The 25256-nt window shown below is 45.6% G+C and overlaps 1 protein-coding gene across 2 annotated transcripts; it reads right to left on the reverse strand.

Annotated features, from left to right (window-relative positions):
- Positions 1–6343: 6343 nt before the first annotated feature.
- LOC142663735 (gastrula zinc finger protein XlCGF66.1-like) lies at positions 6344–17280 on the reverse strand. Of its 2 annotated transcripts, none has more exons than XM_075842554.1 (5): positions 17227–17280; positions 13062–13192; positions 12750–12941; positions 12544–12667; positions 6344–7592 (listed from the first exon to the last, which is right to left on the reverse strand). In XM_075842554.1, the coding sequence occupies exons 2-5, from the start codon at positions 13155–13157 to the stop codon at positions 6889–6891; spliced, it is 1116 nt and encodes a 371-aa protein (XP_075698669.1). In that variant the 5' UTR covers positions 13158–13192; positions 17227–17280; the 3' UTR covers positions 6344–6888. The 2 variants fall into 2 exon arrangements, with proteins under 2 accessions (XP_075698669.1, XP_075698668.1); XM_075842553.1 differs by having other exon boundaries at positions 6344–7595.
- Positions 17281–25256: the final 7976 nt, after the last annotated feature.

The raw sequence follows: 25256 nt of genomic DNA on the forward strand, positions 1-25256 counted from the left end.
CGGCGTTCACCGTGCGGGTTAACTAATGTAATAGCTTTATAGTCGGGGTCGTTACGGACGCGGTGATACCAAATATCTGTAACTTTTTTACTTTATTATGTTTTTTTAATAGTAAAGCAGTTTGTAAGGGGAAAAAGTGGGTTTTTCATTTTTTTCACATTTTTTTTAAATTAACTTTATTAAACTTTTTTTTTAAACTTTTTTACTAGTCCCACTAGGGGACTTTAATATGCGATTCTGCGATCGCTATTATAATACTTCTGTATTGCAGTGTATTGTGCCTGTCCGTTTAAAACGGACAGGCATCTGCTAGGTCATGCCTGCGGCATAGCCTAGCAGGTATTCATTACATGCAGACCTGGGGGCCTTTATTAGGCCCCCGGCTGCCATGGGAGACACAGACACTCGGCGATCGTATCGCCGGGTGTCGGTGGGAGAGAGAGGGAGCTCCCTCCCTCTCTCCAAACCCACTCAGATGCGGTGCTCGCTATTGAGCACCGCATCTGAGGGGTTAAACGGGTGAGATCGATACTAATATCGATCTCACCCGGCAGAGCAGGGACGCCCCCAGCCTCTGGCAGCTGAGAGCAGGGAGATTTGACAGCTCCCTGCTCTGTTTACTTATTCCGATGCCACGACGTAAAAAGTCTATGGCATCGGAATAAGGCCCGTTAGTGACCGACGTAAAAAGACTATGGGCCGGTCACTAACGGGTTAACCCATGTATCTCTAGTGTGCTTACACCTGCCAATTAGTGGGGATAAATTAATTGAGAGGTGACGTGTCACCACCGCCACCAAATATTTGAAGTCAGAAACCACCTGCAGGCCCGACTGTACATAAGAAGTTTCACCATGCAAAATATCCAGAGGCAGTAAAATGGATTTGGACCAATTAACCCCTTCCCGCCGCAGCCCTTTTCAGATTTTCATTTTAGTTTTTTCCTCTCCCCCTTCAAAAAGCCATAACGTCTATATTTTTACGTTTATATAGTCCTATGAGGGTTTGATTTTTGCGGGACAAGTTGTAGTTTTTCGTAGCACCGTTTATTTTGCCATATAATGTACTAGGAAACGGGAAAAAAATTATTTGTGGGGTTGAAAATGAAAAAAAGCGATTCCGCCATAGTTTTTTGTGCGTCGTTTTTATGGAATTTACTGTGCAATTAAAACATCATGTTAACTTTATTCTGTGGGTCAATACATTTACAGCGATACCAAATATATATAGTTTTTTCTATATTTTACTACTTTTACAAGTAAAAACCTAAGTGTAAAAAAGAAAATTTATTGTGTGTCGCCAAATTCCGAGAGCCATAACTTTTTTATTTCTCCATCGATTAAGCGGTATGAGGGCTTATTTTTTGGGGATAAGTTGCAGTTTTTAATAATACAGTTTTGGGGTACATGCAACGTTTTGATCACTTTTTATTTAATTTTTTGTAGGAGATTAGGTGACCAAAAAATAGAGATTCTGGCGTTTACAAATTATTATTTTTTACGGCGTTCACCGTGCAGGTTAAATAATGATATATTGTAATAGTTCAGACTTTTACGGACGCGGCGATACCAATTCTGTTTATTTTTTTACTATGCTCTAGGGGGAAAATGGGAAAAGGGGGATTTGTTGAGCTTTTAATTTTTTATTCTTTTTTTACATAAAAACAAACAAACTTTATTTAACTCATTTTTACTTTTTTTTATTAGTCCCCCTAGGGGACTTCAACCAGCGATCGTTAGATCGCTTGCACGATATACTGCAATACTAATGTATTGCAGTATATCGTGATTCTGATAGGCATCTGACAGCAATGCGGCTCGTTACTCTGAAGTGTCGGCTGTAACATACAGCCGACACCGGGATCGTATGGCGCGGGTTCACTCCGTGAGCCCGTTCCATACTTTCCCTATCCGACTTTGGCGTATTGATATGTCAAATGTCGGGAAGGGGTTAAGGACCAGACAAGAGTATCCGCCAAAAGTAGCGATTACCTCCATATTCCTTAGCATTAGCTAGGAACAAGAGAGCATCATCTGTGTACAGTGCTATCTTCTCCTCGCACCCATTTTGGCGAAACCCAGTAACGCCTTCATGAGCTCGAATAGCTGCCGCCAAGGTTTCAATAGCTAGTCTCTAGATTTAGAAGTCTGTAAAAATGACAATACACTGCGATACATTAGTACTGTGGTGTATTGAACCAGCGATCTCACGATCGCTGGTTTAAATCACCTAGGGATATGAACAAAAGTGTAAAAAAAAAAAAATTTAAATAAAGTTTTCAGTGGTGAACTAAAAATTAAAAAAAACTTTCAAAGTTCCAAAAATATACCCTTTTTCCATTTTTATTTTAAAGTAATGTAGAAATTTTAAAAATAAACAAAAAATTGGTATTGCCGCATCCGTAATTGTCCGAACTTTTACAATATACAATTTAACTCACACGGTGATCACCATAAAAAAATAAAAATCAAACCGCCAGAATTGCTGTTTTTTGGCTACATTAGTGGTTTAAAAAAAAAATTTGTAAGTGATCAAATCAAAAGGTCGTATGTATCAAAAAATGGTACCTGTAAAAACTACAGCTCTTCCTGCATAAAAATAAGCCCGCCGACCGCTCAATCGATGAAAAAAATAAAAGCTATGGCTTTAAGAATATGGCGACATAAATCAAACGGTTTTTTCAACAAATTCTGTAGAAGTAGTAAAACATAAAAATATAAATTTGGTATCGCCACAATCGTACTAAGCCGCAGAATAAAGTTAAGTTGTTGTTTTTACCGCTCGGCGAAAAGACGTAAAATCGAAACCCAAAAATAAATAAAAGGGATCACAGTTTTGTCCAATTCCACCTCACAAAGAATTTTTTTCAGTTTCCCAGTACATTAGATGGTACTTTAAATACTACCAATAGAAACTACAACTCCTCCCGCAAAAAAATATCACATCACTACATTGACGGAAAAATTAAAAAGTTATGGCTCTTGGAAGGCGGGGAATGAAAAACGAAAAAAAATTAAAAAGAGGATTAAAACAGATATGGGAAGATACAATCAGATGACTATCGCTTCAACTAATTTCAGGGAGGATAGTCCTAATCTGGCGCACTCTAACAAGTTTGCCTACTTAGCGAATAAGGGGGATGTCAGTTCAGGGGTAGAATTACTGCAGAAAGAAACGTTCTGACAGCCAGGTAAATGTCTGCTATGGAGGGGAATGGGAGTGCAGGGAAGGCCAGACAGGTGCCGATAGTGGGGGATTAAATAAGGGTATGTGCACACGATAACGTCAATTACGGCTGAAATTACGGAGCTGTTTTCAGGAGAAACCAGCTCCTGCATTTCAGACGTAATTGCTCGTACTCGCGTTTTGCGAGGCGTCAATTACGGACATAATTTGGAGCTGTTCTTCATTGGATTCAATGAAAAACTGCTCCAATTACGTCCCAAGAAGTGTCCTGCACTTCTTTGACGAGGCTGTTATTTTACGCGCCAACTTTTGACAGCGACGCGTAAAATTACAGGTCGTCGGCACAGTATATTGGCAAACCCATTGAAATGAATGGGCAGATGTTTGCCCGACGTATTGGAGCCGTGTTTTCAGGCGTAATTCGAGGCGTAAAATGTCTCCATTACGCCTTAAAATAGGTCGTGTGAACCCAGCCTAAGACTAAACAAATAGGACAATCTGTCACAAAGACCGGGATCATCGAAAAGTGTTATATTCCTGGCACTCAAATTTGAAATATCGCAGAGGGGTATTAGTTACCCACATGTTTTCCCTCAGTCCAAGCATTCTCATTTTATATACCAACCTCTTGTCACGGCTGTGGGGTTTTGTGGACCCACTGGACCGCTCCACCTTAGCAGAGTAGCAGCTGGTCAAACGGAAAGTCAATGACAGACACTAGGGCGAGAGTACCTGGGTAGATGGCTTGTACCGGACTATCGCAATTTTTCGCGTACCGAACTATCGGAGGCTGACTTGTACTGGACTATTGGGAGCAGGCTTGGCTGGACTATCGGAGGCAGGCTTGTGCTGGATAACTGGACTTGAACACTGAAGTCGTCTCAGACACTTGACTTTACAAAGACACATGACTTGGCACGGACACAGGAGTAGTCACATACACATGACTTGACAGCGGATCTAGAATACTGGATAATGCTTGGGAACCTTTGCAGAACAACACAGGGTTAGACACAACATTGCTCAGGCAATGTGGAAGTGGGCAGGGTTATTTTAAAGTCCCGGGTACGCAGGGATTGGTTTGGGGAGATTTTCCTTGTGCGTGCGCTGGTCCTTTAAGACCAGGGACGAGCACGCGCGCGTGCACCCTACGGGCATCGGCCAGAGGAGAGCCTTGTGTGCTGGCATTTTAGTTGAAGGAGATGCCGGCAAGTTCTCAGAGTCCTGCGGTCGAGGCTGCAGGTAAGTGGAGACTGCTGGAGGTCAGCGACGGTGGACCTTACACATTTTATATTGTACAGTATCAAATGCTTTAGAAAAATCATGACACAAATGTGTCCTATCTTACCTTTCCTCTTATCTCAACACGTCCTCAGGTGTGTGGCCCGAGAAGAATAGCTTTGAAAAAAAATAATGACATTATTTTGCGACACTCTGTCACGAGATGTCTATGCCATATGTACCCGTTTGACCAAATTCAAAAGGTAAGTGTAAAGGATCTGCCAGGCACAACTTCTGTGTATACGCCCATGGGTAATCAGTCTGCACCTGGTTCTATGTCTCTGAGACTGACTCCATCTTCCACCACTCAGGATGGCAGGCTTAGGAGTGGGAGAGCCTATCGCAGCCTGGCCAGACGGAGCTAGCTCCCGCCATCTGTTAATTTATACCTGCCTTTCCTGTTCCTCCTTTGCTTGTGATTCTTCTCGTGTGGTTTCCTGGCCTTGCTGCAGCTCCTAGCTATTTGACCTTGCTTCATACTGACCCCGGCTTACTGACTACTCTCCTGCTCTGCGTTTGGTACCTCGTACATTCCTGGTTTGACTCGGCTCGTTCACCTCTCTTGTTGCTCACGGTGTTGCCGTGGGCAACTGCCCCATTTCCCTTTGCTTGTGTCCCCTTGTCTGTTGTGCACCCACTGAGCGTAGGGACCGTCGCCCAGTTGTACCCCGTCGCCTAGGGCGGGTCGTTGCAAGTAGGCAGGGACTGAGTGGTGGGTAGATTAGGGCTCACTGTCTGTTTCCCCACCCCCCAGTCATTACAGTAAGGGTGGACACATCTGTATATGACATCCAACAACACAACCCATGTTGATATGGAGTAATATGTTTATTTTCATCAAGATACTCCAGGAGAGCATCTCATTGAAAACCTTCAAACATTTTACACACCACGGGAGATTAAATTTATTAAGCCTATATTTTCCAGGCTCAATTTTTGACCCCTTTTTTTTTTTTTTTTCTTTATATTCGCACCACATTTACTATGTGCCAGTCCTGTGGAACAGACCCTGCCATGATAAAATCATTAAATATTAGAAATAAGAAGGGTCTGTATTGCTGTACTAAATTCCCTTAGAACACAGAGGTGTATACAATCTGGACCGAATGATTTGTCTTTTTGTCTCTGCAATCCTTCCTGGGTAAGACAAGTGATTCCATTTAAGGGCAATTTCAATGCATTTCGCCCAACATTTCATTTTCCTATGTAAACACAGTGAAGGAAAAAATATTTAGTAAGTTCACTAAAAGAAAGTGTAAGCCTATTGTGTCAGCTCCGTTTGGTCAGAGAATAACAATTCAAAAATAGTTTTATTACATTTTTTGATTAGTGACAAAAAAATGTTATTTGCTGGATGTCAAGAAATTAGAAGTCAACAATTTTAAAATCTTAATCAGAAATCGTGTTGGGCACAAGTCATCATAGAATGTAGTTAAGTTGATAGAAATTATCTAGATGTGCAGGGGGGAGGGGGTTAAAGAAGAAACCCTCACACCCCCCCCCCCCCCAATGAGGCGCAATTGGCCACAATCAACCAGGAGTCTATTTTTCCTGCTTCTGGACTTGCTAACGAAATGATCTAATTCCAAACACACTTCCCTAGCTTTGTCGGCTTTCAGGGGACAATCCTCTTGGGAGTGCTATGCTGTAGAACAGTCTTTGAGGGCTGCATTACAATTCATAGAAATTAACCTCGGTCTCTCACAAATCCTAAATATCAAGCACTGCTTGTTTGATGATATAGTTGCAGGTTCTTATCTGTATCCGTTCTAGACCAGCGCTTCTCAAGCTTTTTTTTTTTTTACTGGGGACAGTAGGATTGCGTGGATGCGTTGTGCCTCACTGGTGATCAACATCAATGACAAAATTTAAAATATTGTTCAATTTATATTTTATTTTTTTCTCCAGAATCCAGTATAAAATTAAGAAAAGTATCAAATGAGCAAATAAAGTTGCTAAATCAGATATATTTTTACAGCCAGCGAAAGGCCTGTGCAGCAGAAGAGATCAGCATATGGTCACTCCAAACAAAATTGTGTAGCGGCCAGGCCTGACCCACCACCTCAGTTCGAAAACCACAGTTCTAGACCCTTTCTACATCCAGATGCAAAAAAACAAAAAAAAAAAAAACCCCCTCCTAAATAAACAAAAACTCCTTCACTGGATTCATCTAAAATCCCTCCGTCCTTTGTGAGGCGATCTACTTGTCGAGATGACCGAATTCCTTAATCTTTATTGATACGGCGCAAGATGCCCAAAATTAGTTAAAATGAATAACCAACTCAAATGCCAGAGAACCTTGTGAATAAAACAGTTCCTACAGTCTGTACCTTTATGACTTGCACCATGTGACTTTTCTGATTTTCAGCTAATTCTAATTTGAATAAAAATAGTTCCCCAATTTGAAAATGAAAATTGCTACTACTTGTGCGTTCTCAGATGTCTCTTGAGAAGCCATTTTCTGGTAAAACATCTACCACATTCCGAACATGTAAATGGTTTCAGTCCTGTGTGAGTTATTTGATGCGTCTCGAGATGATATTTGGCTATAAAACATTTCCTACATTCTGAACATGAATATGGTTTCTCGCCCGTGTGAATTCTCTGATGTTCGACAAGATTTGATTTCCTAGAGAATCTTTTACCACATTCTAAACACGAATATGGCTTCTCTCCTGTGTGACTTCTCTGGTGTTCCACAACAGCTGATTTCTTGGTAAAACATTTCCCACATTCTGTACATAAAAATGGCTTCTCCCCTGTGTGAACTTTGTGATGACCAACAAGGATTGATTTCGAAGTAAAACATTTTCCACATTCCAAACATGAATATGGCCTCTCATTTCTGTGGATTCTCATGTGCATGGAAAGATTAGAGATAGATTTATAATGTCTCCCACATTCAGAACACGGAAATATTTTACCCTCTCTACAACTTGAATCTTGTTTAACAATCTGCGATTGATCAGATGAAGGTTCCTTGTGGTTAGTTGGATCACATAACAGATCTCTGCTGAAAAGGACTAAGGGTGTAATTGGGGTAATGGAGTTTTCAGAAGTATGGTGAGGAATATTTTTAAGTTCTGGAAATAAGGGATGTTCCTCTGAGAGTTTGCCACGATCATCTGCTGGAAGTACAATCAGATTCAAAATACATGTTAGGATAAAGAAACATATTTCACCACAACATAATAACTGGTAAACTGCTGAGAAAAAGGGACATGGAAAAGTACTTGAGGGTGTTAGTAGATGGCAAGATGAACTTTAGAAGTCAGTGCCAGGTAGCTGCTGCCAATTTATAAAAATTTTGCATTCCACTTAGAGGTACAGGATGAGAACATCATTTTTCCCCTTATATAAACCCCTTGTCAGACTACATGTACCGATAACGGTGTACAGTTTTGAGCACCATTGTATAAGAAAGACGCAGCTGATTAGAGCAGATTCTGAGATGGGCAACACTCTGAATTAAGAGGATGAATTCATTACAGTACCCAGGAAGATTAGCGAAATTTAGTGTTGAGCAAAGGATGCCAATTGGTGACGTAATTACTAATATACAGTATAAATATATCAAAGATCAGTGCAGAGATCTGATGGAGATCCCTTGGATGCGCAAAAAAATGTGGTCAGGGACCGGACTGCAGGCATTTCCTTTCATAGCATTTCCTTTCACATGGTGACCATTTGGTTTCAACTGTGTTTTTATTGAAAATTTTCAAAATATACACATGGCTTAGAGATGCATGGAAGGCCATGCAGTTCACATGACAAAATAGTAAATTTCAATAGACAAACAAGACATCAGGGAAAAGACACAGGGGATAAAGAGGGTGAGGGATAGTCGGAGCTCAACCAACAACCTAATCTTGGGATACCCGTAGCCAGTACTTGTCCCACGGGTCCCACACCACTTTGAACCTATCCAGTTCATTGTCAATAGAGGCCGTCATATATTCCATTGTACGTATTTCCCTGATTCTAGTTACTAAGTCGATGTGAGAGGGAGGGGTTGTCTGTCTCCATTTCCAGGCTATCAACGTCTTAGCGGCAGTGAGAAAGTGTCGAAAGAGTCGGGCTAATGATTTCCCCAAAGACCTAGGGGGGACGTTCAGGAGGTAATGAAGAGGGTCTAGAGGAATATCCTGTTGCAACACCGCCAATGCCAAATTCTTAACCTCCAACCAATACTGTTGTACCAACGAACAGCTCCAGAAAATATGGAACAGGTCCCCTCTCTGATTTCTACATCGCCAGCAATCCGATGGAATACCCGGATTGAAGCTATGCAGAAAGGCAGGGGTATGGTACCAAAACATAAGAATTTTATATTGGTTTTCTTTATATGCAGTGCAGATGGAGGTTTTAGCTGCTTGCGACCAGATAATCTGCCATAATGAGAGAGGGATAGATTTATTCAGCAAGGACTCTCACTTCAACATGTACCTATGCCCAGGTGGAGGGGAACCCTCCGGGGATAGCAGTATTGCATAAATGGCGGAAATAAGCCCCCTAGTGGTGGTAGCATACCGACATAACCTTTCGAAGCTTGTAGGTGTAGTGACCCTTGTGGATCTGAAAGTTTGCTGCATGTAATATCTGATCTGAAGATAGTGAAAAAATGCAGAGGAGGGGACATTATGATGTTTTTGAAAGTATGAGAACGGGTGAAGCTCTAACGTATGGGGATCAACCATGTCAGCCAAGTGAAATACCTCAATTCCCGCCCACAATCGGACCATTCTGGGGGTAGTGCCGCCCGGAATAGTGGGAGTGTAGAGTACTGAAGTCAGGGGCGGGCAACCCGACGCAAAATGAAAGTGTTTTTTACAGGTTTCCCACACCTCTTTTTGAAATCTCATGGGACCTAATAGAGATGCAGACGGCATTACCAGTGGGTCGCCCCATAACAAGGAGTTTGGGTGAACCGGGGCCATCCATAGCTTCTCTATTTCGGTCCACTTGTTGTAAGCCCTTAAAGACACCCAACTGGGTATGCGACTGAGGTGTGCCAGTAGTATTTCACCCCATCAGGGACTGATAGCCCACCCGCAGATCGACCAGATAATAAGACTGATTTCGGAATTCGATGTCTGCCGGAGTGCCATATGAACCTGAGGATGGAAGACTGCATGGCCCGCAATTCCCTCATAGGTACCGCTACTGGCAGAGTCTCAAAGTAGTACAGTAATTTAGGGAGCAAGGTCATTTTGACCACCGCTATGCGCCCAAAAAATGACATGGGAAGAGGATCCCACCTAGCCATTAGCTGACGTAATTCTACAAACAGAGAGGGGAAATTAGCCTTGTAAGCCGACGTATAGGAGGGAGTGAGTTGAACTCGTAAGTAGGTCAGGGAGGTTTCCATGGGGACCATTTGTAAACTATATCTTTCAAAAACTGGCCTATACTTTATGAATGGCCCTTTAACTCCCATAACTTGAAAGGTGAAATTTCATGCTCTTCATGGAACATCTCTGAGGCCATACGCGGACTTCGTGCCTGATCCTCGAGAACATTCCTGGAATACCTCCAACTGAGACATTTTTATGATGCTAATAAATCTCCATCAGCAACGCTTACTTACTCCTTTTGAGACCCTCTGTACCTCAACTACATCCCCAACCATGTACGATTTAATATTAAACAATTTAAAGTGTAGCTAAACGTTTGACAAACTTCTGACATGTCATAGTGTCATGTCAGAAGTTTGGATTGGTGGGGGTCCGAGCACTGAGACCCCCACCAATCGCTAGAACGAAGCAGCTGAAGCGCTCGTGTGAGCACTCAGCCGCCTCGTGTCTGTTCGGCTTTATCCGGAATGCCGATGTATCGGAGTACGGGCTCATAGACTTTCTATTGAGTTTGTACACCGATACATATATTTCCGGAAAAAGCCGAACAGACACGAAGTGGCTCAACGTTCACACGAGAGCTTCAAAAGCTTCGTTCTAGAGATTGGTGGGGGTCTCAGTGCTCGGACCCCCACCAATACAAACTTCTGACATGTCACTATGACATGTCAGAAGTTTGTCAAACGTTTAACTGCACTTTAGCTACTACTCCCACATTCTTAACCAGTTGGGAAAAGGAGCTCAACTGCACATTCTCTTTAACGCAACGGATAAAATCCTTTACCCGCTGTCATAAAGTCTCTAATTGTAACTAGTTGGTACAGAGTCTCTGCAGTTTTACATCTTCTCTTTCCCGGCAATCTCGGACCGCCGCTGGGGTCACTTACTGGATCAGGACAAGATATCACTTATATGGTGAGAATGTCCTCCTCTACAAGTGTTAAGGGTTAAGGTAGTGGATCGGATTGGTAAAATTCCCAGCATCTCCATTCCAAATAACTCTTCAGTCCTCCTGCTTTCCATGATCTCTCGGTTCCTTGAAACTACTATCCAAGAGTCTTCTTAGGATTTCTCCTTTTAGCTGCCTGGATAGAAATTCCAACTCTCTGGAAGAACTCTTGGTCCTCCACCGCAACAAAAGGGCTTAAAGAAATACTACATCTACAGAGACTGGAGGAACTTGTGGCTGATTTTAAGGCATCCTCAGAAATGAAGACCTTGGCTGGACTTTCTCTCTACACTGGAATATAGAGCGTTTACTTGACCTTCTGTTACACTAGATGGGTAGTAACGACTTTACATGGCAATAAACTCTCTCCTTAGCCCTTCTCCTCTGCCCTTCTTTTGCTCCTGAGCAACTGTGACTTTCGACTTTTACATGGCGGTCTTCCGTGATACTCTTGCTTGGTTTCGTTTATCGGGCTGGCTTTCCCGATTAGGTTATTATCTCCCTCTTATTGCCCTGATCTTTTTTTCCTGCTGCGTCAGGTGTATTGTAGTTTGGATACTCTTACGCTGGGCAATTGTCTTTCTGGTTTCATTTTTTTCCATTTAGTCTCATCCCCTTCCCTCTCTTATTATCTTTGAAAAATGCGAATAAAACGTGAATGTTCAATAGATCAGTACAAAGATCTGAAAGATCGGTCTCATACTCTTTCTTTACATAGCCCTGTACATAATGTTATGTGTTGGGTGGGTGGCACGGGCCCCCTCATGCCGCGGGCCCTATAGCAGCTGCTATGGCTGCTACAGCGGTAATTAGGTCACTGAGGCAATTGTTGACTACGTCTTAGGTGGGGGTTTTGCTTTCAAAACTGTTGGATAATAGGTTGAACTGGATGGATACATGTCTTTTTCCAATCCGACCATCATCATACCAATATAAAAAGACAAACCGTATTGCCAACAACTCACTTCTTCTCTGACTGGCTGTAGCGGTCACATGGTGTAACCACTTCAGCCAATCAGTGGCCGGTCAAAGCTGACATACATGGCTTCTTAGCCTGCCCCGGATCTCCCTGCATGGACTATTCTAAAGGAAACCGGACACCAGCATTTTCACCACTTAACCCACCGCACCCTCAGGAGGGGTATGAAATATCGTTCTTAGATTTCCCTCTTTTGTGTTAAAAATTGCCGGAATGATCTTATTGGCGAGTTCTAGGACCTTCTGCTCATTGTTTCTCTCAACTATTTGTGAGTGTGGTGGAGGGTCTATAATGGGGAGCTGGATCCTGTAAAAAAAAAAATCACCTCCAAAGTCCTATGTAAATTAGCTGAGAATAGCCACACACCGCCCATTATCGGAGAAGGAGTCAGACTGAGAGGCGGGCACCCTGCGATCACATCTAAGTGCTTCGATGCCACGGTCACTATTGACGGCAAAATCAAAGGGGTTAAATGTTCGGTATTGGGGATATCTTGAATCCCGGCCACTACAGCAGAGTGCTAGCTGCAATATACAACGGACACCTGCTGCGGTTGGTGCAGGCTTAGTTCCTGAACCCGCGCCATCTTGCGCTATATATTGGGCTTGGCTTTAACTACCTAGACCTCCAGCGTCACAAAGTGGAACTACAAGGAATGTTGAAAAGTTTCTGTTTCTGGAGGACTGGCTCCGTTGGACTATAAAGGCAGAATGCATTGTGTAGATGTGATCATGAGAGAATCTAGGTGACCCTCAAAACTGATCTTCCCACAATCAATAATAGTCTCCTCTTACCCGATAATATGAGGGGCCGGTGGTTCTCCATGATGACGTCCTTGTACTGATCCTTGTGTTCTTCTATATACTCCCACTCCTCCATGGAGAAATAGACGGTGACATCCTGACACCTTATAGGAACCTGACACAAGATGAGACAGTCATCATCGCGACACCTTCATGGCGTTACTATATAATGTCCCAGCATTCCCGATGGTCCTCACCTCTCCAGTCAGCTGATGAATGATTTTGTTGGCGAGTTCTAGGACCTTCTGCTCATTGTTTCTCTCAACTATTTGTGAGTGAGGTGGAGGGTCTATAATGGGGAGCTGGATCCTGCTCCATACTTCTGACACATGGGGAAGGCTGTTGAGGGTCATACACTCACCAGGTGTCTTCTTCACTACTCTGTAGTCCTGGGTATGAAAAGTGACACCAATATACTGTAGCTGCCATTCCCAGAATCCCCTACAGTCATGTCCCTCTTCTATCATAATGATATGACATCATGTTACATAATTCCCAGAATCCCTCACCTCTCCAGTCAGCAGGTGGATAATCTCCAGGGTGAGGTTTAATATGTTCTCAGCCGATTTTCCCTTATCTGGTATATTGGTCGAGCAGAGTGCCATTGCCTTATAAAAGAGGACTCTTTAGTGGGGGGAATCTATGATGCAAGAAGATATTTAGAGAAACAAAAAAAAGAGTAAAGCGGTGGCATAAACCCCTAAGGCCTATCAACCTCTACTACTAGAATTCAACACTTTGAGGGTGTGTGTCCACACAGGGTGGATAGGCTGCGTAAAAGTACACATCGTATCCCCTGTGCGCCGTAGGGAATTCTGTACGAAAAAACACACCAAATTGGGGTGTTTTTTTTGGGCGGAATGTCCACTGCGGAAAACTGCACAGATAAAAAAACAATGGATACTTACCATGGCGACGCGTCCCTCAGACGTCCTGCAGGCCTGAGATGACGTTTCATCCCATGTGACCGCTGCAGCCAGTGATTGGCTGCAGCGGTCACATGGGATGAATCAACATCTCTGGAGGCCGGCCTGGATGAAGAAACACAGACTTCTGGGTAAGTATAAAATGTTTTTATTTTTCTGAGTCGCGTTTTTTGCAGGGGTTCTGATTCCGCCACAAAAAAACGCAACATACGCTATTTATTGCGGGTTTTATCTCCCCATTCAATTCAACGGGGAAATCCCGCAATGAATAAGCAGCATTTACGCAAATACAATTGACAATGCGTTTACACAGCGTGTGGATGACATTTGTTCAAATCTCATCCACTTTGCAGTTACGGTATTATGTTGCAGATTATCCGCGGTATTTACGCTAGGTGTGAATTTACCCTAAGGGTATATTCACACGTAGTTACCAAAAACGTCTCAGAAAATACTGAGCTGTTTTCAGGCGAAAACAGCTCCTGATCTTCAGACGTTTTTGTAGCCACTCACGATTTTCGAGGCATTTCTAACGGCCGTTTTTGGAGCTGTTTTCCATAGAGTCAATGAAAAACGGCTCCAAAAACGTCTCAAGAAGTGACCTGCACTTCTTTTTCACGGGCGTCTTTTTACGCGCCGTAATTTGACAGTAACGCGTAAAATTACACCTCGTGGGAACAGAACACCGTAAAACCCATTGCAGGCAATGGGCAGATGTTTGTAGGCGTAAAGGAGCCGGTTTTTTTAGGCGTAATTCGAGGCGTAAAACGCCTGAGCAATGTATGCTCCAAACGTATTTCGTTTCTATGCATGGATATACAAATCGACATTCAGCCTACATATGGAATATTGTGCTCAGGTTTGGGCACTGTAAAAGGGCTCGTATTTAGTGAGGTTCACTGGTTCGTGTCTCCCACTCTTACTACCTTCTTTTATTAGGGTCACTAGGGTTGTGCCTCGCTCCCCTACCTTTTCCTTTGTAATACGCTTATCTATTTTCCTTGTTACTAAGGCCCCATGCACACGACCGTGCCCGTAATCATGTCCGTGATTACAGGCACAGCCAGCCGCGGACAGCGATCCGCATTTGTAGGTCGTGTTCCCATTATAAAGTATGGGAGCACGAGCCATAAAACAAACAAAAAAAGGACACGGATACCTTCCTGTAAATATGGGAAGGTGTCCGTCAACCATATAAATTAATGGGTCATTCACGACACAAGCGTATAGCAAATAAAGGTTTATTACTATTACAAAGCACACCAAGATATAAAGCACAAAACACACAACACAGTGAATATTCACGGTATAGTATCGGTATACCTCAATACATATAACAGTTAATATATGGAGTATACTAACACTACACGTGACACAGTATTAACTACACACCACAAAATTACCTGTACAATCCTAGCCAGTACCTACCCACGTACCTAAACATACATACAAAATACAGTACACTCACGCTTGCTTCTATGTCCCACCCCCCACCTGGCTCTAACTAGCCCTGTAACTAAGGGGTTAATCAAGAATTGCAGCTGCATGGCAGTGAAAGGGTTGCAGTATGGCGGTTGAAGTGCTGCAGTATAGGGTTAATACAGCTTCTCCGGACGGTTCCCTGCTTCAGCATTTGGGTTCAACTGTATCTGCGTCCTGAAGACGGAGATACAGTTGACACCGGGCATACCACCGGCCGCCGGAGACAGCAGGACACCACCCAAAATCTGGGAGTGTCCCGCTGAATCCAGGACGGTTGGGAGGGATCTTCCGCGCACACAGCACAAAGACACGCATAGCTGTGCCGCACGCACGTTACACGTATTATACAGACGCGCAGATCACATGGACATTACTCACACACAGCTCTAGGTTACTTATATAATGCTATATGGATAAATCCTAAACCACACTCATAACCACAGCAGAGTCCTGTCTACACTCATAACCACAGCAGAGTCCTGTCTACACTCATAACCCCCCCCCAGCAGAGTCCTGTCTACTCTCATAACCCGCAGCAGAGTCCTGTCTACACTCATAACCACAGCAGAGTCCTGTCTACACTCATAACCACAGCAGAGTCCTGTCTACACTCATAACCCCCAGCAGAGTCTTGTCTACACTCATTACCACAGCAGAGTCCTGTCTACACTCATAACCACAGCAGAGTCCTGTCTACACTCATAACCACAGCAGAGTCCTGTCTACACTCCTAACCCCCAGCAGAGTCCTGTCTACACTCATAACCCCCCCAGCAGAGTCCTGTCTACTCTCATAACCCGCAGCAGAGTCCTGTCTACACTCATAACCACGAAAACCTAGAAGCACTCCAATGATTTTTCCGAGATATTTACAAGATGATTTTATTATGAAATAATTCATACACGATTTTCTTTTTCAACTTTTCCAAGCGATATTTCTGACGTTTCGACCTCACCTAGGTCTTTATCACAATCGCTGATAATCGTTAGGATGTGAAGTGGACGGCGTCTACCAGACGCTCTCAAAATCCTGTCTACACTCATAACCCCCAGCAGAGTCTTGTCTACACTCATTACCACAGCAGAGTCCTGTCTACACTCATAACCACAGCAGAGTCCTGTCTACACTCATAACCACAGCAGAGTCCTGTCTACACTCCTAACCCCCAGCAGAGTCCTGTCTACACTCATAACCCCCCCCCCCAGCAGAGTCCTGTCTACACTCATAACCCCCCTAGAAGAGTCCTGTCTACACTCATAACCCCCCCAGCAGATTCCGGTCTACACTCATAACCACAGCAGAGTCCTGTCTACACTCATAACCACAGCAGAGTCCTGTCTACACTCATAACCACAGCAGAGTCCTGTCTACACTCCTAACCCCCAGCAGAGTCCTGTCTACACTCATAACCCCCCCCCCCCAGCAGAGTCCTGTCTACACTCATAACCTCCCCCAGAAGAGTCCTGTCTACACTCATAACCCCCCCAGCAGAGTCCTGTCTACACTCATAACCCCCCCAGCAGAGTCCTGTCTACACTCATAACCCCCCCCCCAGCAGAGTCCTGTCTACACTCATAACCCCCCCAGCAGAGTCCTGTCTACACTCATAACCCCCCCCAGCAGAGTCCTGTCTACACTCATAACCCCCCCCCAGAAGAGTCCTGTCTACACTCATAACCCCCCCAGCAGAGTCCTGTCTACACTCATAACCCCCCCCCCAGCAGAGTCCTGTCTACACTCATAACCCCCCCCAGCAGAGTCCTGTCTACACTCATAACCCCCCCCCAGCAGAGTCCTGTCTACACTCATAACCCCCCCCAGTAGAGTCCTGTCTACACTCATAACTCCCCCCAGCAGAGTCCTGTTTACACTCATAACCACAGCAGAGTCCTGTCTACACTCATAACCCCCCCCCCCCCAGCAGAGTCCTGTCTACACTCATAACCACAGCAGAGTCCTGTCTACACTCATAACCACAGCAGAGTCCTGTCTACACTCATAACCCCCCCCAGCAGAGTCCTGTCTACTCTCATAACCCGCAGCAGAGTCCTGTCTACACACATAACCACAGCAGAGTCCTGTCTACACTCATAACCACAGCAGAGTCCTGTCTACACTCATAACCCCCAGCAGAGTCCTGTCTACACTCATAACCACAGCAGAGTCCTGTCTACACTCATAGCCACAGCAGAGTCCTGTCTACACTGAGAAAATAAAACTGTAAGCACTATCACACCCACATCATAGGGTCTAAACCTCACACTACCTGATCATGTGGCTCCAAGACTTCCCCACACGTGACTGATCACATGCCTATGACATCATCAAAGGTCCTGAAGCCTCTGTTGAAGCCATTGTATACACAAAGCGACTACAGCCCTGATCTCCACATGTCAGGTCCTGCAGAACGAGGCTGGGACTAGACATAGGCTTTGGTTTTGTAGTGAACGATAAAATACTGTCTATAGCTATGCATTAGGCTGGGTTCACACGACCTATTTTCAGACGTAATGGAGGCGTTTTACGCCTCGAATTACATCTGAAAAAACGCCTCCAATGTGTCGGCAAACATCTGCCCATTACTTTCAATGAGCTTTACGATGTTCTGTGCCGATGACCTGTCATTTTACGCGTCGCTGTCAAAAGACGGTGCGTAAAATTACAGCCTCGTGAAAAGAAGGACGCTTCTTGGAACGTAATTGGAGCAGTTTTTCATTGACTTCAATGAAGAACAGCTCCAAATTACGTCCGTAAAAGACGCGGCGAAAAAAGCCAGTACATGCATTTACGTCTGAAATTCAGGAGCGGTTTTCTCCTGAAAACAGCTCCATAATTTCAGACGTAAATGCAGTTATCATGTGCACATACCCTAAGGGTATGTTCACACGGCAGCGTCCATTACGGCTGAAATTACGGAGCTGTTTTCAGGAGAAAACATCTCCGGAATTCCAAACGTAATGGCATGTGCAGGCGTTTTTCGCTGCGTCCATTACGGACGTAATTGGAGCTGTTTTTCTATGGAGTCAATGGAAAACGGCTCCAATTACGTCTCAAGAAGTGACATGCACTTCTTTGACGCGGGCGTCTTTTTTACGCGCCGTCTTTTGACAGCGGCGCGTAAAAAGAATGACTGTCGGCACAGAACATCGTAAGACCCATTCAAATGAATGGGCAGATGTTTGCCGACGCTTTGGAGCCGTATTTTCGAACGTAAGTCTAGGCTAAAACGCACGAATTACGTCCGTAAATAGGATGTGTGAACCCAGCCTTAGGGTATGTTCACACGCTTAGCAAAAAATGTCTGAAAATACGGAGCTGTTTTCAAAGGGGAAACGGCTCCTCATTTTCAGACGTTTTTTGAGCAACTCACGTTTTTCACTGCGTTTTTGGAGCTGTTTTTCAAGAGAGTCTATGAGAAAACGGCTCCAAAAACATCCCAAGAAGTGTCCTGCACTTCTTTTGACGAGCCGTCATTTTACGCGCCGTCTTTTGACAGCGACACGTAAAATGACAGGTCGTCTGCACAGAACATCGTAAGACCCATTGCAAGCAATGGGCAGATGAAGGCATAATGGAGCCGTCTATTCAGGCGTAATTCGAGGCGTAAAATGCCTCCATTACGTCTGAAAAGAGGTCGTGTGAACATACCCTTAGGGTATGTGCACACGATAACTGCATTTATGTGTAAATTACGGAGCTGTTTTCAGGAGAAAAAGCTCCGGAATTTCAGACTTAATTGCAAGTACTCACGTTTTTCGCTGCGTTTTTTACGGACGTAATTTGGAGCTGTTCTTCATTGGAGTCAATGAAAAATGGCTCCAATTACGTCCCAAGAAGTGTCCTGCACTTCTTTTGACGAGGCTGTAATTCTACGCTCCGTCCTTTGACAGCGACGCGAAAATGATAGCTCGTCTGCACAGAACATCGTAAACCCATTGCAAGTAATGGGCAGATGTTTGCAAACGTATTGGAGGCGTTTTTTCAGACGTAATTCGAGGCGTAAAACGCCTCCAATACGTCTGAAAATTGGTCGTGTGCACTTACCCTTAAGGCCCTTTTACACTGGTCAATTATCGATCAGACGAGCGTTCAAAGAAAACAGGGCAGCGATCAGCAGATGAACGAGCAAACACTCGTTCATCTGCTGATCGTATCAAAAATGAAAAATATCGTGTCAGCAGCACATCTGCCGACAACGATAATAACGATAATAATATATGGGGACGATGTAAAGGATCTGCCAGGCACAGCTTCGGGGTTAACGCCCATAGATAATCAGTCTGCACCTGCTTCTATGTCTGTGAGACTGACTCCATCTTCCACCACTCAGGGTGGCAGGCTTAGGAGTGGGAGAACCTATCACAGCCTGGCCAGACGGAGCTAGCTCCCGCCCTCTGTCTATTTATACCTGCCTTTCCTGTTCCTCCTTGCTTGTGATTTCTCTCGTTTGGTTTCCTGGCCCTGCTGCAGCTTCTTGTACTATTGTCCTTGCTTCGTAATGACCCCGGCTTGCTGACTACTCTCCTGCTCTGCGTTTGGCACCTCGTACACTCCTGGTTTGACTCGGCTTGTTCACTTCTCTTGTTGCTCACGGTGTTGCCGTGGGCAACTGCCCCTTTCTCCCCCTAGCTCTGTGTACCCTTGTCTGTTTGTCTGTCGTGCACTTATTGAGCGTAGGGACCGTCGCCCAGTTGTACCCCGTCGCCTAGGGCGGGTCGTTGCAAGTAGGCAGGGACTGAGTGGCGGGTAGATTAGGGCTCACTTGTCTGTCTCCCCACCCCCATCATTACATAATCACAAGCCCATACCTAGTCTACCCTGGTCCCTGACACCACTATGGACCCCCTTGAGACCATGGCTCAGCAAATGCAGGGTCTCTCCCTACAGGTCCAGGCCCTGGCTGAGAGGGTCAACCAGCCTGATGCTACCATGGTAGTCCCCCTCACCTCACCTCTTGAACCCCACCTCAAGTTGCCCGACCGGTTCTCAGGGGACCGGAAGACTCTTCTCTCATTTCAGGAGAGTTATAGGCTCTATTTTAGTTTAAAGCCCCACTCCTCGGGTTCTGAGAGCCAGCCGGTGGGTATAATTATGTCCCGGCTCCAGGAAGGGCCCCAAGAATGGGCCTTCTCCTTGGCTCCTGACGCCCCTGAACTTTCCTCCGTTGATCTTTTCTTTTCTGCTCTCGGACTCATCTATGACGAGACTGACAAGACTGCTTTTGCCGAGAGTCAGCTGGTGACCTTACGTCAGGGTAAGAGACCTGTTGAGGAGTATTGCTCTGACTTTAGGAAGTGGTGCGTAGCTTCTCGGTGGAATGACCCTGCCTTAAGGTGCCAGTTTAGGTTGGGTCTGTCGAACGCCCTGAAAGACCTGCTAGTTAGTTATCCCTCTTCTGACTCCCTAGACCAGGTTATGGCTTTAGCGGTACGACTTGACCGACGTCTGAGGGAACGACGACTTGAACGTCTTGATGTTTTCTCCTCTGACTCCCCCATGATGCCTCCCGAGGTTCCGTTGCTTCGTTCCTCCCCTGAAGACTCGGAGGTACCTATGCAACTCGGGGCCTCCGTGTCCCCCAAACAACGTAGAGATTTCCGCAGGAAGAATGGTCTCTGCTTCTACTGTGGGGATGACAAGCATCAAGTGAACAACTGTCCTAAGCGTAAGAATGCAGCCGGAGAACTTCCGCGCCTAAGTGATCATCGGGGAGGTCACTTGGGCGCACAGGTATTTCCCGTAAATATGAAACGTAATAAAATCTTGCTTCCCTTACAGGTCTCTTTTGGTGGTAGGTCTGCTACCGGCAGTGCCTTCGTGGATTCAGGGTCTTCTGCTAATATCATGTCTGTGGATTTTGCTATGTCTCTAGCTATGCCTTTGATTGATTTGCCTAAACCTGTCCCGGTAGTGGGTATCGACTCCACTCCTCTTGCTAATGGTTATTTTACACAGCATACCCCTGTTTTTGAACTCCTTGTTGTCTCCATGCATTTGGAGCAGTGCTCTGTACTGTTAATGCAGGGATTATCGTCCGATTTGGTTTTAGGCCTTCCCTGGTTACAGTTGCATAATCCCACGTTTGACTGGAATTCTGGGGACCTTACCAAGTGGGGTAATGAATGCTTGACGTCATGTTTTTCTGTTAATTCTATTTCTCCCCCTGAGGAGGTGAACACTCTACCTGAGTTTGTTCAGGACTTCGCCGATGTTTTCTCTAAGGAAGCCTCCGAAGTGTTACCTCCTCATAGAGAATATGATTGCGCAATCAATTTGGTACCAGGAGCTAAGCTCCCTAAGGGTAGGATATTTAATCTCTCTTGTCCCGAACGTGAAGCCATGAGAGAGTATATCCAGGAATGCCTGGCCAAGGGTTACATTCGCCCCTCTACTTCTCCGGTAGGTGCTGGCTTCTTCTTCGTAGGGAAGAAGGATGGTGGTCTTACGCCATGCATTGACTACCGTAACTTGAATAAGGTCACTATAAGGAACCAGTATCCCCTTCCTTTGATTCCTGATCTCTTTAATCAGCTTCAGGGGGCCCAATGGTTCTCTAAGTTTGATCTACGGGGGGCTTATAACCTTATCCGCATCAAAGAGGAGGATGAGTGGAAGACTGCGTTTAACACGCCCGAAGGTCATTTCGAATACCTCGTCATGCCCTTTGGGTTGTGTAATGCTCCCGTGGTCTTCCAGAATTTCATAAATGAGATTTTAAGAGACTACCTGGGGGTATTTCTTGTAGTGTACCTTGATGACATACTTGTGTTTTCCAAGGACTGGTCCTCCCACATTGAACATGTCAGGAAGGTGCTCCAGGTCCTTTGAGAAAACAAACTGTTTGCGAAGACCGAAAAATGTGTGTTTGGGGTGCAGGAGATACCATTTTTGGGCCAAATCCTCACTCCTCATGAATTCCGCATGGACCCTGCCAAGGTCCAGGCTGTGGCGGAATGGGTCCAACCTGCCTCCCTGAAGGCGTTACAGTGCTTCCTGGGGTTCGCTAATTCTTACAGGAGGTTTATTGCTAACTTTTCGGTCATCGCTAAGCCTCTTACGGATCTCACTCGCAAAGGTGCTGATCTCCTCCATTGGCCTCCTGAGGCTGTCCAGGCTTTTGAGGTCCTTAAGAAGTGCTTTATCTCGGCCACGGTGCTGGTTCAGCCAAACCAAATGGAGCAATTTATCGTGGAGGTTGACGCGTCCGAGGTGGGAGTGGGGGCTGTCTTGTCCCAAGGTACCAGGTCCCTCACCCATCTCCGTCCCTGTGCCTACTTCTCCAGGAAGTTTTCACCCACTGAGAGTAACTATGATATTGGCAACTGCGAACTCTTAGCCATTAAATGGGCATTTGAAGAGTGGCGCCACTTCCTGGAGGGGGCTAGGTACCAGGTAACGGTCCTTACCGACCACAAGAATCTGGTTTTCCTAGAATCTGCCCGGAGGCTAAACCCGAGACAAGCTCATTGGGCGTTATTTTTTACCAGATTCAACTTTGTGGTTACCTATAGGGCTGGGTCTAAAAATGTTAAGGCTGATGCACTGTCACGTAGCTTCTTGGCCAGCCCTCCTTCGGAGGAAGATCCTGCTTGTATTTTGCCTCCAGGTATAATAATTTCCGCTATTGATCCTGATTTAGTCTCTAAAATTGCGACTGATCAAGGTTCAGCTCCCAGGAGCCTTCCTGAGAACAAGCTGTTTGTTCCCCTGCAATTCCGGCTAAGGGTACTTAGGGAAAATCATGACTCTGCACTATCTGGCCATCCAGGCATCCTGGGTACCAAGCACCTCATTGCAAGAAACTATTGGTGGCCTGGGTTGCCTAAAGACGTTAAGGCCTACGTCGCCGCTTGTGAAGTTTGTGCTAGGTCCAAGACTCCCAGGTCCCGACCAGCGGGCTTACTATGTTCTTTGCCCATTCCCCAGAGACCTTGGACCCATATCTCCATGGATTTTATCACCGATTTGCCTCCATCTCAAGGCAAGTCGGTGGTGTGGGTTGTAGTAGACCGCTTCAGTAAGTTGTGCCATTTTGTGCCCCTCAAGAAACTACCCAATGCTAAGACGTTAGCTACCTTGTTTGTCAAACACATCCTGCGTCTCCATGGGGTCCCTGTCAATATTGTTTCTGACAGAGGGGTACAATTTGTTTCATTGTTTTGGAGAGCCTTCTGTAAAAAGTTGGAGATTGATCTGTCCTTCTCCTCTGCCTTCCATCCTGAAACTAATGGCCAAACTGAGAGGACTAATCAGTCTCTAGAACAATATTTAAGGTGTTTTATCTCTGACTGTCAATATGATTGGGTCTCATTCATTCCCCTCGCCGAATTTTCCCTTAATAACCGGGTCAGTAACTCGTCAGGGGTCTCCCCCTTTTTCTGTAATTTTGGGTTTAATCCATGGTTCTCTTCCGTTTCACCTGGTAGTTGCAACAATCCCGAGGTAGAGGTCGTTCATCGGGAACTGTGCACAGCCTGGGCTCAGGTTCAGAAGAACCTAAAGGCGTCCCAGAGCATACAAAAAACTCAGGCAGATTGAAAACGTTCTGCTAACCCCTTGTTTATGGTTGGGGATCTCGTGTGGCTATCGTCTAAAAATTTGCGCCTTAAGGTCCCGTCCAAGAAGTTTGCTCCCCGGTTTATAGGACCGTACAAGGTCATTGAAGTACTCAATCCCGTCTCCTTCCGACTGGAGTTGCCCCCATCTTTTCGAGTACACGACGTGTTTCATGCCTCCCTCCTTAAACGCTGCTCCCCGTCCTTGGCTCCCTCGAGGAAACCTCCGGTCCCTGTTCTCACCCCTGAGGGGGCAGAATTCGAGGTGGCCAAGATTGTGGACAGCAAGATGGTCCAAGGCTCCCTCCAGTACCTGGTCCATTGGAGAGGATACGGGCCTGAGGAGAGGACTTGGGCACCCGCTCGGGATGTTCACGCTGGGATATTGGTCAGGAGGTTTCACCTTCGTTTCCCCAGTAAACCAGGTCCACTTAGAAAGGGTCCGGTGGCCCCTCATAAAAGGGGGGGTACTGTAAAGGATCTGCCAGGCACAGCTTCGGGGTTAACGCCCATAAATAATCAGTCTGCACCTGCTTCTATGTCTGTGAGACTGACTCCATCTTCCACCACTCAGGGTGGCAGGCTTAGGAGTGGGAGAACCTATCACAGCCTGGCCAGACAGAGCTAGCTCCCGCCCTCTGTCTATTTATACCTGCCTTTCCTGTTCCTCCTTGCTTGTGATTTCTCTCGTTTGGTTTCCTGGCCCTGCTGCAGCTTCTTGTACTATTGTCCTTGCTTCGTATTGACCCCGGCTTGCTGACTACTCTCCTGCTCTGCTTTTGGTACCTCGTACACTCCTGGTTTGACTCGGCTTGTTCACTTCTCTTGTTGCTCACGGTGTTGCCGTGGGCAACTGCACCTTTCTCCCCCTAGCTCTGTGTACCCTTGTCTGTTTGTCTGTCGTGCACTTATTGAGCGTAGGGACCGTCGCCCAGTTGTACCCCGGCGCCTAGGGCGGGTCGTTGCAAGTAGGCAGGGACTGAGTGGCGGGTAGATTAGGGCTCACTTGTCTGTCTCCCCACCCCCGTCATTACAGACGAGCGGAGTAACGAGCACTCGTTTCCATACTAGGTCCTTGTGACAGGAGCAAAATCGCGCCGATCAACGAGCTGTCTCGTTGATCGGCGCTAGTTTACACCGCCCAGGACAGGCCGTGTAAGAGGACCTATGGGCTAGCGCTATTTATTGCACTACAAAAATTTTTTTCAAATAAATAAATCGCTGTCCATAGTAATGCATTGAGTAACTTGAAAAGCTCCTGAAAATCGTCCCATTTTTTAATCGCTACGTGCGGGATTTCAGACTTACCCGCCTGCCTGGAGTGATTTTGAAGAGATTTTCAAGTTGCTCAATGCATTACTATGGACGGCGATTTATCACTCACTACAAAACAAGGGTCTAGCCCCAGCCTCAGGCACACAATTACCACAGCACCTGTGTCATCATCAAAGGTCATGTAGCTATTAAAGGGGTTATCCAGTGGCTAAAAATGTACGGCCCATCTTCAGGATGGGTCATTAATAGCTGATGGGTCGGGGGCTGACTCCCGGGATAACCGCGGATCTGCTGTTTTGAAGGGGGTGCAAGGCTCGTACGCGTGGCGCTTCCCCTTCATTTCTTCTTGCTCACTGTGAATCGTCGATACGGATGTAGCGGTGATTCACGGGTATTGCAGCCGGTCTTCTCCCACCCCCTTCAAAACAGCTGATCAGCGGGGGAGTCGCTGCTTTTATTTACTGCA

The sequence above is a fragment of the Rhinoderma darwinii genome, chromosome 11 (genome assembly GCF_050947455.1).
Source record: "Rhinoderma darwinii isolate aRhiDar2 chromosome 11, aRhiDar2.hap1, whole genome shotgun sequence".
NCBI classification, from domain to species: Eukaryota; Metazoa; Chordata; class Amphibia; order Anura; family Rhinodermatidae; genus Rhinoderma; species Rhinoderma darwinii.